This window comes from Pangasianodon hypophthalmus, chromosome 16 (genome assembly GCF_027358585.1).
Source record: "Pangasianodon hypophthalmus isolate fPanHyp1 chromosome 16, fPanHyp1.pri, whole genome shotgun sequence".
Lineage (NCBI taxonomy): Eukaryota > Metazoa > Chordata > Actinopteri > Siluriformes > Pangasiidae > Pangasianodon > Pangasianodon hypophthalmus.
The window spans coordinates 19,798,216-19,810,543 of record NC_069725.1 but is presented as its reverse complement, the minus strand read 5'-3'; the positions used below and the strand labels follow the sequence as shown (position 1 = coordinate 19,810,543).

At 38.7% G+C, this 12,328-nt stretch overlaps 1 protein-coding gene across 14 annotated transcripts in view; it reads left to right on the top strand.

Moving 5' to 3' along the window:
- The window catches only part of hspg2 (heparan sulfate proteoglycan 2), a 116,576-nt gene that overhangs the window by 95,207 nt on the left and 9,041 nt on the right, over window positions 1–12,328 (top strand). For 10 of the 14 annotated variants that reach the window (XM_053240938.1, XM_053240944.1, XM_053240941.1 and 7 more), the window contains 15 exons: window positions 922–1,034; window positions 1,196–1,343; window positions 2,043–2,159; window positions 2,308–2,325; window positions 4,395–4,479; window positions 5,580–5,724; window positions 5,848–5,950; window positions 6,130–6,239; window positions 7,573–7,681; window positions 8,725–8,823; window positions 8,908–9,129; window positions 9,440–9,684; window positions 10,024–10,195; window positions 10,992–11,114; window positions 11,510–11,566. In XM_053240938.1, coding sequence (XP_053096913.1) covers window positions 922–1,034; window positions 1,196–1,343; window positions 2,043–2,159; window positions 2,308–2,325; window positions 4,395–4,479; window positions 5,580–5,724; window positions 5,848–5,950; window positions 6,130–6,239; window positions 7,573–7,681; window positions 8,725–8,823; window positions 8,908–9,129; window positions 9,440–9,684; window positions 10,024–10,195; window positions 10,992–11,114; window positions 11,510–11,566 — 1,866 coding nt within the window. The remainder of the gene's footprint in view (window positions 1–921; window positions 1,035–1,195; window positions 1,344–2,042; window positions 2,160–2,307; window positions 2,326–4,394; window positions 4,480–5,579; window positions 5,725–5,847; window positions 5,951–6,129; window positions 6,240–7,572; window positions 7,682–8,724; window positions 8,824–8,907; window positions 9,130–9,439; window positions 9,685–10,023; window positions 10,196–10,991; window positions 11,115–11,509; window positions 11,567–12,328) is intronic. The other 4 variants (XM_053240937.1, XM_053240948.1, XM_053240947.1 and 1 more) reach the window with 2 other exon arrangements.

The following is a 12,328-nucleotide window of genomic DNA, read 5'->3' as shown; positions in this document are numbered from 1 at the left end:
TTTTTGTAAATATCTGCCTCAAACCACATCCAGTGTCTCAGTGATGTCATGCAGATTTGCTGATGTGGTTTAGCATTTACGTATTGTGGTTTAGGATCTTACTGTCATCTATAAACAAGAACAACCCCTCACTGTGCAACTGAATACTGTACCATTAAAAGCATGGCCATCTTGGACATCTGGAGCCACTTGCTTCTAAGTGTAATTTGGTATCATTCTATCTCTAATGCCCCACTTTTTTGAGATAGAAAGTTTGAAGGTGTAACTCTACCCAGGTAGCATTGAGGTTGGGTCAACGCTGACCATTCAGTTGAGTCAAGGTTGGATGCCAATGTTGGGACAATGTCATTTTTGCACCACCAGGGCCAGTAGAATTTTAGCCACCTTTAATTTCACCTTGCCAGTGTTGGTCCAGTGTGGGCCAACATCATTTTGTCCATTGGGTATTGTTGCTGGAATTGGAATTTATGCAGAAGATGAAATAGCTTTGCTTTAAATTGAAAACTCTAACATGAAAGACTCCTCTAGTAGTGGTTACTTTTACACATGCCGACTTTATCTAGGTGAACTCTGACCTGTGAATTCATGAGCCTCTGTCTTGTGATCCAGTAGACTCAAAGGCAAGACTGTGGTCTCATTGGTCAGTAAGATAATGAAGGAGCTGCTTATTTTTACCAGACTTACCAGGCTTATTATTACACCAGTCTTTTGCCTTGTTGTTTTCTTACTGTTGCTTGGTGCACATCTGGAAAAATATAGCTGTTGCTAGGGTTTGTGGTAAAATTCTGTTTTTTTTTTTTTCTCTACACCTTCTAGGATTTATTTCTTAGCTAGGATTTTCTTCAAACCAAATCCTAAAAGAAGATAAAATATGTACATGACACTAGTCTGTCCTCATGACACATGTTTGTATTTTTAAAGCTTTGCCCCAAATTGCTGCTCAGCCTGATACGAAGGAAGTGACCATTGGCTCGACTGCGATTTTCCCCTGCATTGCCACTGGGTACCCCGTTCCAAACATCACGTGGTCGAAGGTAACCCTTATTGCTTAGTGCACACAAATACTGAAAGAAGGACTTTCAGGATGACTGTATGTCAGCATAATACTAGACAATCTGAAAGCCATATGCATAGACATACATTTTCGGAGTCAAAATAATTAATATCCTCACACTTAAATCCATATATCTTTTAGCTGGAGAACGAACTACCACCCAAGTGTGCGCAAGACGCCCATGTGCTCACCGTCCCAGATGTCACCCATGAGGATTCTGGCACGTACGTGTGTACGGCATCAAACAAGCAGGGCAAAGTGCAGGCCTTCACCAAACTCAAAGTGCATGGTGAGTCACTTAGTCAGGCTTCTTATTACAGGAAAATAATTCTGAGGCTCTCATCATGACTCGGAAGCCCCACGAAAATTATGATTTTATGCTTTCTCAGCTAACCCCAAATTCACACTGGACTTGTCACATAAGCATCAAATCAAACGTTGCTTCAAGACCTTAGTCAGTCCACTCCAGTTCTCAGTTGCATTTCTGTACAAGGTACTGGCAAGAGAAAGAGCGACAACACACTTCGATTTTAATGTTTTGGCAACTCCAGCATTCGATTACTAGTTATGAGTAGCTGAACACTCCAGCATTGTATGTGCATAGCTTCAGTACTTTAACAAACTGTAAAGAAGAGTGCACTAATACAACGGACTGGATATAAAGTGCCCAAAAAACAAAATAATAAGAAGAATAACTTGCTAAGTCATGTTTTTTCAAATATAACAAACCCAGTGGAAGTCAGTTCACTGAAGGGGAAAGGACATGGGACATGGAAGATGTGCATTTGCTTCTGATAGCGGTTACTTTACCTCTTTAATTCAAAGGTGAACTTTGACCTGTGAATTCATGAGCCTCATTCTTTGTGAGTGAATAGAAAGGAAGTGGACAGGTCTTTGGTGGATAAAAAAAATGAATGAACTGTCTCATCTACGTGAGGTACAAGGTCCAGATGCTTGAGTCTGATTCTTTTGTGTGTTGTTTTTGTAGAGCGAGTGATGCCGTATTTCAGTCAGGAGCCTCTGTCCTACCTCAAGCTTCCCACCATCAAAAACTCCTACAAAGCATTTAAGATTAAAATCACCTTTAGACCAGACAACGTGGACGGTAAGCAGCTGTCTTCAGAAAACTGTTCAGAATCAACATTTTGAAATCAACAACTTGTTCGGTTTGAAATGTAATCAAATGCTTCGTGTTGTGTTTGTAAACTCAACCTTTCTTCTGTTCTGCCCTGACTCTTACCGTTGGTATGAAGGTCTCATTTTGTATTCCGGTGAGTCCTCGTGCTTGAGTGTGAGCACACAAACACACGTTGCTGGCAGGCTTCCTCTCGGCCTCTCGTGGGCGCTATAGAGGCGCCGGCTGCTTTTCCACCCCTGTCCTGTGCGCTGCTGAGTGTGCAAATAGAGATCACTGTATTTGCAGCAGTGCACAGTACAGAGGGTGCAGCATGGGTTTGTTTGCAGGCTTGTATAAGCTGCACTCGTTCTCCTACAGGCATGATATCAGTGTTCGAGTTCCCCCTGAGTGCATCCATGCTTTATATGCTTCAGTGCACTGCCATATAGGATCCTGCATGTTTTCCACGATGAAGCACAAAGAACATTTAAGCCTTGTGTTAAGTTCCCTCAATTATTTAATGTAGCTAATGAAATGCAGAGTCATTTACTGAAGGCTTAAAAAAGCGTTCTTGGTACATGATGGTGCAGAAAACAGTATATTGCAAAAATAGCATAAACAATACAAATAGATATTTAAAACAATTATAATATGTTAGGAATAAAATATCACACGGTGTTATTTTCCAATTACAGCACATCCCGAAGTGTTCTATTCTTTTTATACCACAGAAATGTGCCTATAATTAATTTAAAAAATGTAATCATTTAATTTTTTACAATTTTTTTTTATACCTGCTATATCGCAAGTGATAACAGGAACGACCTTGTGTCGTGAAAATTCCACAAGGTACATATTTCCCCACCACACTCTCTTTTTTCTCTCTCTCTCTCTGAATGCTGCAAATTTTCCATGTCTGAAAACGTGCTATTAAAAAGCACTGACACTAGAGACTCCTTCCATAAATGCCTCCTTACAGAAAACTACACCATATCAGTAAATACAATTTTTTATACGATTTTTAAAAATTTGCTGTCTTGCAGTCCACGCTGCTGTTAGGGCTGCTGTTATGGAAAATGAATCAGTAATTTCTGACCAATCAGAATCAAGCATTCAACAGCACTGTTAAACACTATTCCGTATCCGTATTTTTAAACACACTGCCAGTCAGAGATTTTCATGTTCTTGAACATTTCTTGTGTTTTATTAAAGTTTAATCACTATTACTGGGACAGAAACATGTGTGTGATAAGGAAAGCTAAATCTTTGTGGAACTTATTAACTGCTCGCTCTCAGGTCCTAATGAATTCTATTATTTAAACTCAGGCACACTTGGAGGGTAAAGCCATTACGCCTATATAAAAGAAAAAAGACTCATAGACAGCACTAGTATTAAATGTACAATATAAATATGTAGTGAGTCTGATGAGAGTAATAAACTATATTACATCTAGATTGTTCATTTCTAACATTACTCAATCTGCTTAACATCTAATAATAAACATTTCGTTGGTTTACTGATGCCTCCTTTTGGTTAGACTTTGAAATTTTAGAGTATTTACAATGAGGCCATTTGAACACACGCACACACTCATTATATATATATATATATATATATATATATATATATATATATATATATATATATATATATATATATATGTGTGTGTATATATGTATGTATGTAATGTACAGGTTGAAAATATTAATCATAATCCAATATTAATATAATATTATATCAGAATGAATATAATATATTTGCTATTTTGAAAACTTTTGTCTTTGTGTATACCCATATACTGACTCCTGATATTGTTTCATGATATGTTAATAATTCCTTGGCTCTGCTATTATGAATTGAGGTGAGAGGGAACATGTTTCAGAGTTGAATAGTTGAATCAGTAAAGCAGGAGGCATGGACTCATATTCCCACAGATACCCATGATGCACTCATGGCCTTTACGCCCCCCATCCCTGTGGCTGAGTTATGGTGTGTGCCTTGGCATGCTGCTCGTGAAGGCACTGACTGGCATAAATCTCAGCACTATAGGACTGTACCTGAGCTTCCACTCACACACTCTGTCCCCTGCTGAGCCCCTGTGTCCACTGCCCCAAAGCATGGCACTTCCCTTCCCAGCTTAATCAAAAACCCCAGTACATTCTGTTTATCTGCGTATACACAGTGATGCTTGCACCCCTCTAACATTTCTCTCACTCCTTCAGGAATGATCCTGTATAATGGGCAGAAGAAGACCATGGGGGCGGATTTCATTTCTCTCGGGCTCGTGGGTGGTCGCCCTGAGTTCAGGTAGGTGTCACACAGGGTTCATCAGTCTGAGCCTAATTCTTAGGATGGATTTTATTCTGTCAGATTGGAAAAAATCACAACACACAATCAACAAACTAGGAGCAATTACCATTTTAATTAAACAGATTTGTCTCAAGTTTAAATAATTGATTCTGAAGTATGGAAAAAAATACACCTGTTACTACCTGGAAGTTGATTATTTTCCTAAAACAGACATCCTAAAGTGTTTTATTCCTCTTATACCTCAGCAGTTGTCAACATAGTTTAAATAAAGAACTGGACATCCTACTTTTATCCATTTATAGTTACATTTAATGTTATGGAACATCCACGGAAGAAGTTAGTTCTTGTTATCACTTATATTATTTATAGCAGCAGTAAACCATCGTTCCCTCACCAGCCTGTTATTTTTTATATGTTAATAATTTTTTTTATGTTAATTTAAAGTCTGAAGACTTTCCTGTGTTGGAAAATTTACTGACTGTTACAAAGCTCTGACACTGGAGACTCCTTCCATAAATATTAAATAAACATCTGGTTACAGAAAGCGCCACCAGAATATATGGGTTTTCTTAAAAAATTTATTTATTTATTTGTTTTTATTTTGTTTTGTTTTCTTTTCTTTTTTTTTTTGTTAGTTTTAACACGTACAAGTTTCTGAGTGAGTTGTTACTTTAGAAACAATATTAGAACAAGCACATTAATATAAATCTTAATATAAACCTAATATAAATGTTACATTTCTTCCAATGACCTATATATTATATTGTCTGTATTATATATTAATTAATAATAATATAATATAGTATAAACATGACATCCTATTTATTTTATATTTATATTTATTCTGTTTTCTACTGAATATTTCTAGCTGTTATCTTACTGGAACTGATTTTGAGATCAGCACCAGGAGAAATGCTTAGTCTTGGAGAAAAAAAGAACTCACAACCTCTCAGTATTATTCAAACCAACTCAATTCCAAGTCTAAAATCCATCTTTTTTTCCATTTCATACGTAATTGTTTAATGTCTGATGTAACACTGGTTATTTTCATTTAGTAAATTAAAAGTCCAAATGCTTGCTTTGCTCATGTTCTGAAGGTTCGATGTGGGCTCTGGCATGGCCACCATCCGCTACCCCACTGCAATAAAGCTCGGCGAGTTCCATACAGTTCAGCTTTACCGTAACGGCACGCAAGGATCCATCATAGTGGACGGTGAAGCTCCCGTCAACGGCACCTCCCAGGTACTGCTGCTTCCATTTCACCAGTCAGGCACACTGGAGCCTTTCTGTTATGACTTTACTGTAAGGTTGACTTATGACGTGTGGCAGGATTTTATATAGAAAACATCTGCTGCATCTGTGCAGGGCAAATTCCAAGGGCTGGATCTGAACGAGGAGCTGTTTGTAGGTGGCTATCCAAACTACAGCATGATCGCCAAAACGGCAGAGCTCAATAGCGGCTTTGTTGGTGAGGAAGAAATCTACTGTGTCTTTTTGTTTCAGTGTGTGCATATATATATACATAATATAATATAATCATCACAGTTCTTTTAACTTAAAAAATGAACTCCAAGGATCACTCTATAGAAGTTACTATAGAAATCGTTTCTGTGCAGTTTAACTAACTCAGTATTAACCTTTTTTTAGGCTGCATTAGTCAGCTAGTTATCCAAGGGGATGAAGTTATTTTCAAGGATCTGGACAAAAGTTCGACCGGTGTGACTAACTGCCCCACCTGCAAGGATCACCCCTGTCAGGTTTGATCACACTAAAGATTCATATCATCTTCTGAATGATTACTTTAAACTCAGAAGAGACAGCTAGACAACCCGTTATGAGAAATGTCCTGTGTGTTCCGGTATTGTTTTTAACATGAACTTGACGACTTCCCTTTTATAGGTTAAGTTCAACATACAGCCATTTGTGAAGAATAAAGCATTTAGGGACATGCTGTTTTAGGAAAATAATCAATGACAGCTTGGTGTCTTGTGGCCCAGCACAAAGCAAAGAACCAGAACCACTCTGAAGTTGATTATTTTCTTATACCAGAGCATCCCGAAGTCTTTTATTCCTCTTAAACCACAGCAATTTAACACTTTTTATCTGTTTGTAGTTACATTTAATGTTGTGGAACATGAAAGAAACAAGTTAGTTCCTGTTATCACTTATGCTTTAGCAGCTCCTGCCACTCGGTTTTTCTCTCTTGAAGTTAATAAGACCAAAAAAATACAGCTTTTCATGTTACTGAGAAACCACAAAAGCGTAAAGCTGTCAATCCTGATGACTCTATGACTGTTGTAAGGGCTGACACTGGAGACTCCTTCCAAAAAAAAAGGTCAAATAAACATCTCCTTACAGAAACCTTCACCATATCAATGAGTACATTAGAATTCCCTTATGTGGAGTGATATTATGAGTGATATGGCTGAAAGGAAAAGCAGCAGTGTTTGGAGTTATTTCACGCCCATAAATATAACGAGGTAAAATATGATACGTGATACGATATGATACAGAAAGCTGATTTCAATTGATTTTTATACCAGAAAGCTGATTTCAATTGATTTTTATTGCTCAGTTTACATTCAGAACCCTTATCCAGCAGAACAATTCTTTTTGCAGTAAACAAAGAGAGAAATTATTCCACATATTATTCTTGATATCTATATTTGTACATTCTCACTGTAGAAAACACACAGTTATACACAAGAAGACTCTTCAAATTAGGATTGGGATTGTAGTCTTGGGATTAACTGGTATTTGATCAAAATATACAATTTATCTATCTATCATTTTATATATATATATATATATATATATATATATATATATATATATATAGACATACAGTGACATTGCCCATCACTACTAACATGCTTTTCTTGAAATTACAAAACTTAAGATGGTGTGAGAAATGGTGAGGGGAAGTCGACAACAGCGTGTTAAAAACAGGACCTGTAAACACACACACACACACACACACACACACACACACACACACACACACACACACTGCATTCTGCAATCTCCGTGATTGAGACTCTAGACTGTTTTACGTATGCTGCTACACACTGAGGTTGTTTTGTGGTGCAGAACGGCGGCGTGTGTAGGGACTCAGTGGCCAGTCTGTATAAGTGCAGCTGTCTGAGAGGATTCACCGGGAGCAACTGCCAGCACCTCTCATCCGAACACTGTCATCCAGGTAAGACACATGAAGCGCAAATATAGTGTGGAAAAGTCATGGTGTAACAGCTGGACAATGCAATATCACAACCTTAGTAACACTATTTGCTTTAAACATTATATTTACATAGAGGAGAAATGATGTAATACTGAAGCAGCAGTGCAAGGATTCATTTCTCAGGTCCAGACCAAAACAAGTGTCTGAGCGAGTTATCTCAGTCTGCTTCTAAGTAAACAGTAGTGTGGTTGAATTGCAGCAAGAAAGCGATTTGACTCTGAATCAGTGCAGGAAGTGAATCAATTATGCCATGTATTATTTGTAAATGCGAGCTGTTAAACTGAGCCAAAGCTGCATGTGTTTAGACATTTAGACCAATGACCAAAAAGAGACAATAAACACAGGATGCGACATGCAAAATATTTTAAACTAGTTATTTATTTAAATTTCTAATCATTTATTTAATGCCGTGTTTGGGAGAATTCTTTTTATTTCTACGCACACTTGGAGAAGATTTGTTTAACTTTTTGTCATTGTACTTTTTCAGCTGTACACGTTTACACAAGCTGTACTTTTTTTGTTTGTTTGTTTGTTTGTTTGTTTGTTTTGCCTTTTGGTTTGTTTAACTATGTGCAGTATGAAACTAAACCAATCCAAATAAGCCAACTATATCGATTTTGCTCTGATTCAGACTCTGCAAACAGACAAATTGGTGTGATTTTTGGTTTCGTAAAGAACATTTTAGACTTTAACAAGTATTCTGAATTGATTCTTTAACTATTTTTGTTGTTGCTAGGATAAAATAAAGAATCATTTTCCACCATAATGAAAATATTAATGGCATGATTAAAGTTAGTTCAAGATTAATCCATTCAAAGGTTCCTTTTTTTCTTCCCTATTCTCCCTAATTTGGTCTTGGCCACTTATCACCCTCCAGCCAGTTTACAACAGCTACCAACTGGTGAAGGCATATTTTGATCTCCTGACAGAAGATGATATCTTTCTGTTGAAGAGTGTAGTAAAGCATATTTCTTATTTTCTCTATGTGTGTGTTCTGTCCTCAGAGGCTTGTGGCCCTGATGCTACCTGCATTAACCGGCCCAGCGGTGTAGGCTACGACTGCCGCTGCCACCTTGGCAAATACGGACACAAATGCATGGATGGTGAGGATGAATTTTTTTTCATTTATCCGCACACTGTATGGAAAGTCTGGTGAGTTCTTACTAACATCTGCGCTGCGTCTTTAGGCACGCTGGTGACGACGCCGTTGTTTGATAGTGATGAGTCGTATATTGCGTACCCTCCTCTCACCAACATCCACAATGACCTGCGCATCGACATGGAGTTCAAACCCATGGACGAAGATGGCCTGATGTTCTTCATTGGCGGGAAGAAGATGAAGGTGGAAGACTTTGTCACTCTCTCACTTGTGGGGGGACATGTGGAGTTTCGTTATGAGCTCGGCACAGGTAGGAGTGCAGATTTATTTTTTTTTTTTAGCCAGGGGTTATATTTGCTGAAAGTAACACTAATTATTTAATTAATTATGGCTTGTTTTGTATGTGTCTTCCTGTAAACAGACACATCTAGTGTATTTTATCACAGTATCTATAGGTGTTTATAGGGTTTTTGTATAGTCAGTACATAGTCAAGGTTGACTTTCCAGCTATGCACCATAGCAAAGCTAAGAAACTGACTTAACTGCACAAATTGTTGTCCAGCACCCATGCTATAGGTGTGAATTAATCCCTGGCACATTTCTGTGTGATCTGCATGTAGGCCAGGCAGTGCTGCGCAGTCAGGAGCAGGTGTCTATGGGTCAATGGCACCATGTGACAGCGGAGCGCTTCAACCAGGACGGTTTTCTGAAGCTGGACGGTGGGCCTGAGGTCAGAAGGTCATCTCCTGGGAAGGCCCAGGGCCTCAATGTCTACACGCCCATGTTCCTGGGTGGAGTGCCAATGAAGGACATCCTGCCCAAACCTGCCAACGTCAGCATGTTCTATGAAGGCTGCATTGGAGAGGTCCATATTTGTGTTAAAAATTAAGCAGTGCCTTCTGTCCTGCAGTTTTCTACTATTTTTATTTCTCCTTTATGGAACATTTATTAATGGGGAAGTGGTAGCTCAGTGGTTAAGACGTTGGCCTTCTGCTTGGAAGGTTGTGAGTTCAAACCCCAGCACCACCAAGCTGCCACTGCTGGGCCCTTGAGCAAGGCCCTTAACCCTTAACTGCTCAGTTGTATAAATGAGATAATTGTAAGTCGCTCTGGATAAGAGCGTCTGCCAAATGCCATAAATGTAAATTTCATTTTTAACATTTTAACTCTTTTAGCCTTTTTTTTGGACTGCTTTTGTCTCCAGGTGTCTATCAATGGGAAGAAGATCGATCTGTCCTACACATTTACAGAGAGTAGGGCCATCAGTCAGTGCGTTGACGCCAGCCCGTGTGACCGCAGGCCTTGTCAACACGGTGGCACCTGCATGCCCAGCGCGGAGTATGAGTTCCAGTGCCTTTGCAGGGACGGCTATGATGGTGAGCTTGCTGTGCACAGACTCAGTTTCAGAACTGTGCTGCTGTAGTACAGAGAGACACCACAGGGTTGGCTAAAGGGCAGTTTTATATTAATGCAATCCTCCAGAATGTCAGTTGTTAATGTTTTATTTTTAATTGTAACACTATTTTAATAGACATTTAGTGTAAATACATCACCAAAGTGCGAACGACAAATTTAAGTTCACTACCAAGACCTGTCTATGTTTAATAGTATAAAAATTAAATAGTACATCATTACATATTTGCATACACTAGTAAAGAACAATGATCTCATTTCAGAGATTCTAGTAAAGGAGCACTTTGTCATTTTAGGGGCTCTGCTACCTACAAGGGGAATTTCAGTTGCAATAAAAATGTTGACATTGACAACACTGAGAAAAAATCTTTTACCTTTCCTTTATTGAACCCGACCTCATCTGTTAAAACTACATACTCATCATGCATTGTCTTTTAAGGAAAAGATGCAGTTTCCTATGGGGTGGAACTCATTTCTGGGCCAAAAATAAGAAAAGAAATCTGAAATCTAGTAGTACTGAGTTACAGATGATATGATTATTATTAAAAAACATCAAAAAAAAATTGACAAACTGCATTTTTGTGCTTTTTAGGTACTAGTTGTAGGTCTGCCTAATAAACTGATAACTATATATTACGGATAAAATAAAACCATTTGCCTTCCTAGTAAGCGTTTAGCTTTACTGTATATAAGCAAAATAAAACTGTGCACATTTCAGTGCTAACTTCAGGATGCTGTGTGTGTTGGTTATGGTTGCAGGAGACCGTTGCGAGGTGGTGAAGGACACCTGTCTGGACTCGTCTCAGTGTCACAATGGAGGCAGCTGTGTGAGGGGGCACTGTGTGTGTGCTGCAGGTTACACTGGCATCTTCTGCAGCGAAGGTGAGTTCTGTGTTCCTGTTCTGTAATACAATGCCAACATCTGTGTATATATAGCCCATTAGGCCACCCCCGACCTAGACGTACTACTGATAGTGTTTTAAAAATGACTGGAATAACTAAAAACCTTTTTTTAATCACATTTAGAGGATTTTCTCACCTAGAAAGCCTGCTACTGGTAGAACTAATAGACACATAGTCCAGTGACACTCACAGCTAAGAGATTATTAGAACTGGTCGGTTGGTTGAAGATTAACCTTTACCCTCCGTCATACAAACTTCTCATTGAACTGAAACAAGACACAGAGCTCCTAGAGGTAAACACTCCTAACTTCAGCCCTAACGCCTAACTGTGTGTCTCACCCATGCGCTCTCGTGGCTGTATCCTACACACACAGGGCAGGAGGCCATCGTCCATGAGGCGCCGTGGAATTTGGAGGGCAGCGGGGTGAACGGTACAGTATCCGTCCTCTCTGCCTGAGCCAACACTAACCAGAAGAACTCTCTCCTCTAACACCCCAAAAAAAGCAAATCCCAACCCAAAAAAAAAAACCAAATGTTTATCAGAAAAGAAAAAGCCCCAGATGCACATCATTTTAGGTGTCCACATGCATGACCAAACAGTTCTCCTAATCAGCTGCCTCTTCTTCATTTGTTAGCAGTCTTAGACAAACGTCCAGCAACGGTTACACTCCTGTTAACCCAGTTTTCTCATCGACAACAGTGCATGCACCTTAAAACAAACAGCTGCTTGACTTTCTCTAAGAAACTGCTAGTAAGTGTTGAGGAGTGGTTACTTAGCTGCTTTGTGTAATTGGAGTCATGTAAACTGGTCCCTGAAATAGTGTGTGTCCAAAAAATAAAAATGATTTTAGCAGTTCAGAGTTGACTGAAATGGTTTGAGGGAGGTTTATTTTTGTGAAATGAATTCAGACTGAAATATGTTTTTGAGGTTTAATATTGAAATATTCCTATATAGGCTTCCTTATTTTTCCATAAAATATCATAAACTTAAATTTGGTTTCGGTACCTTAAGGCTCCCTTATCTGACATACAGTATATGGCACCTTAGCTAACATGAACAGATCATGAACCTCAGCATTAATACAGCATTAGTGACATTAATGAAGTATTAAGTGATATATTAATTAAGAAGCCAAATAATGAGCACCACCATAAGTGGTATGTTTATCCTGTCCATAAGTAAAATGGAGCCC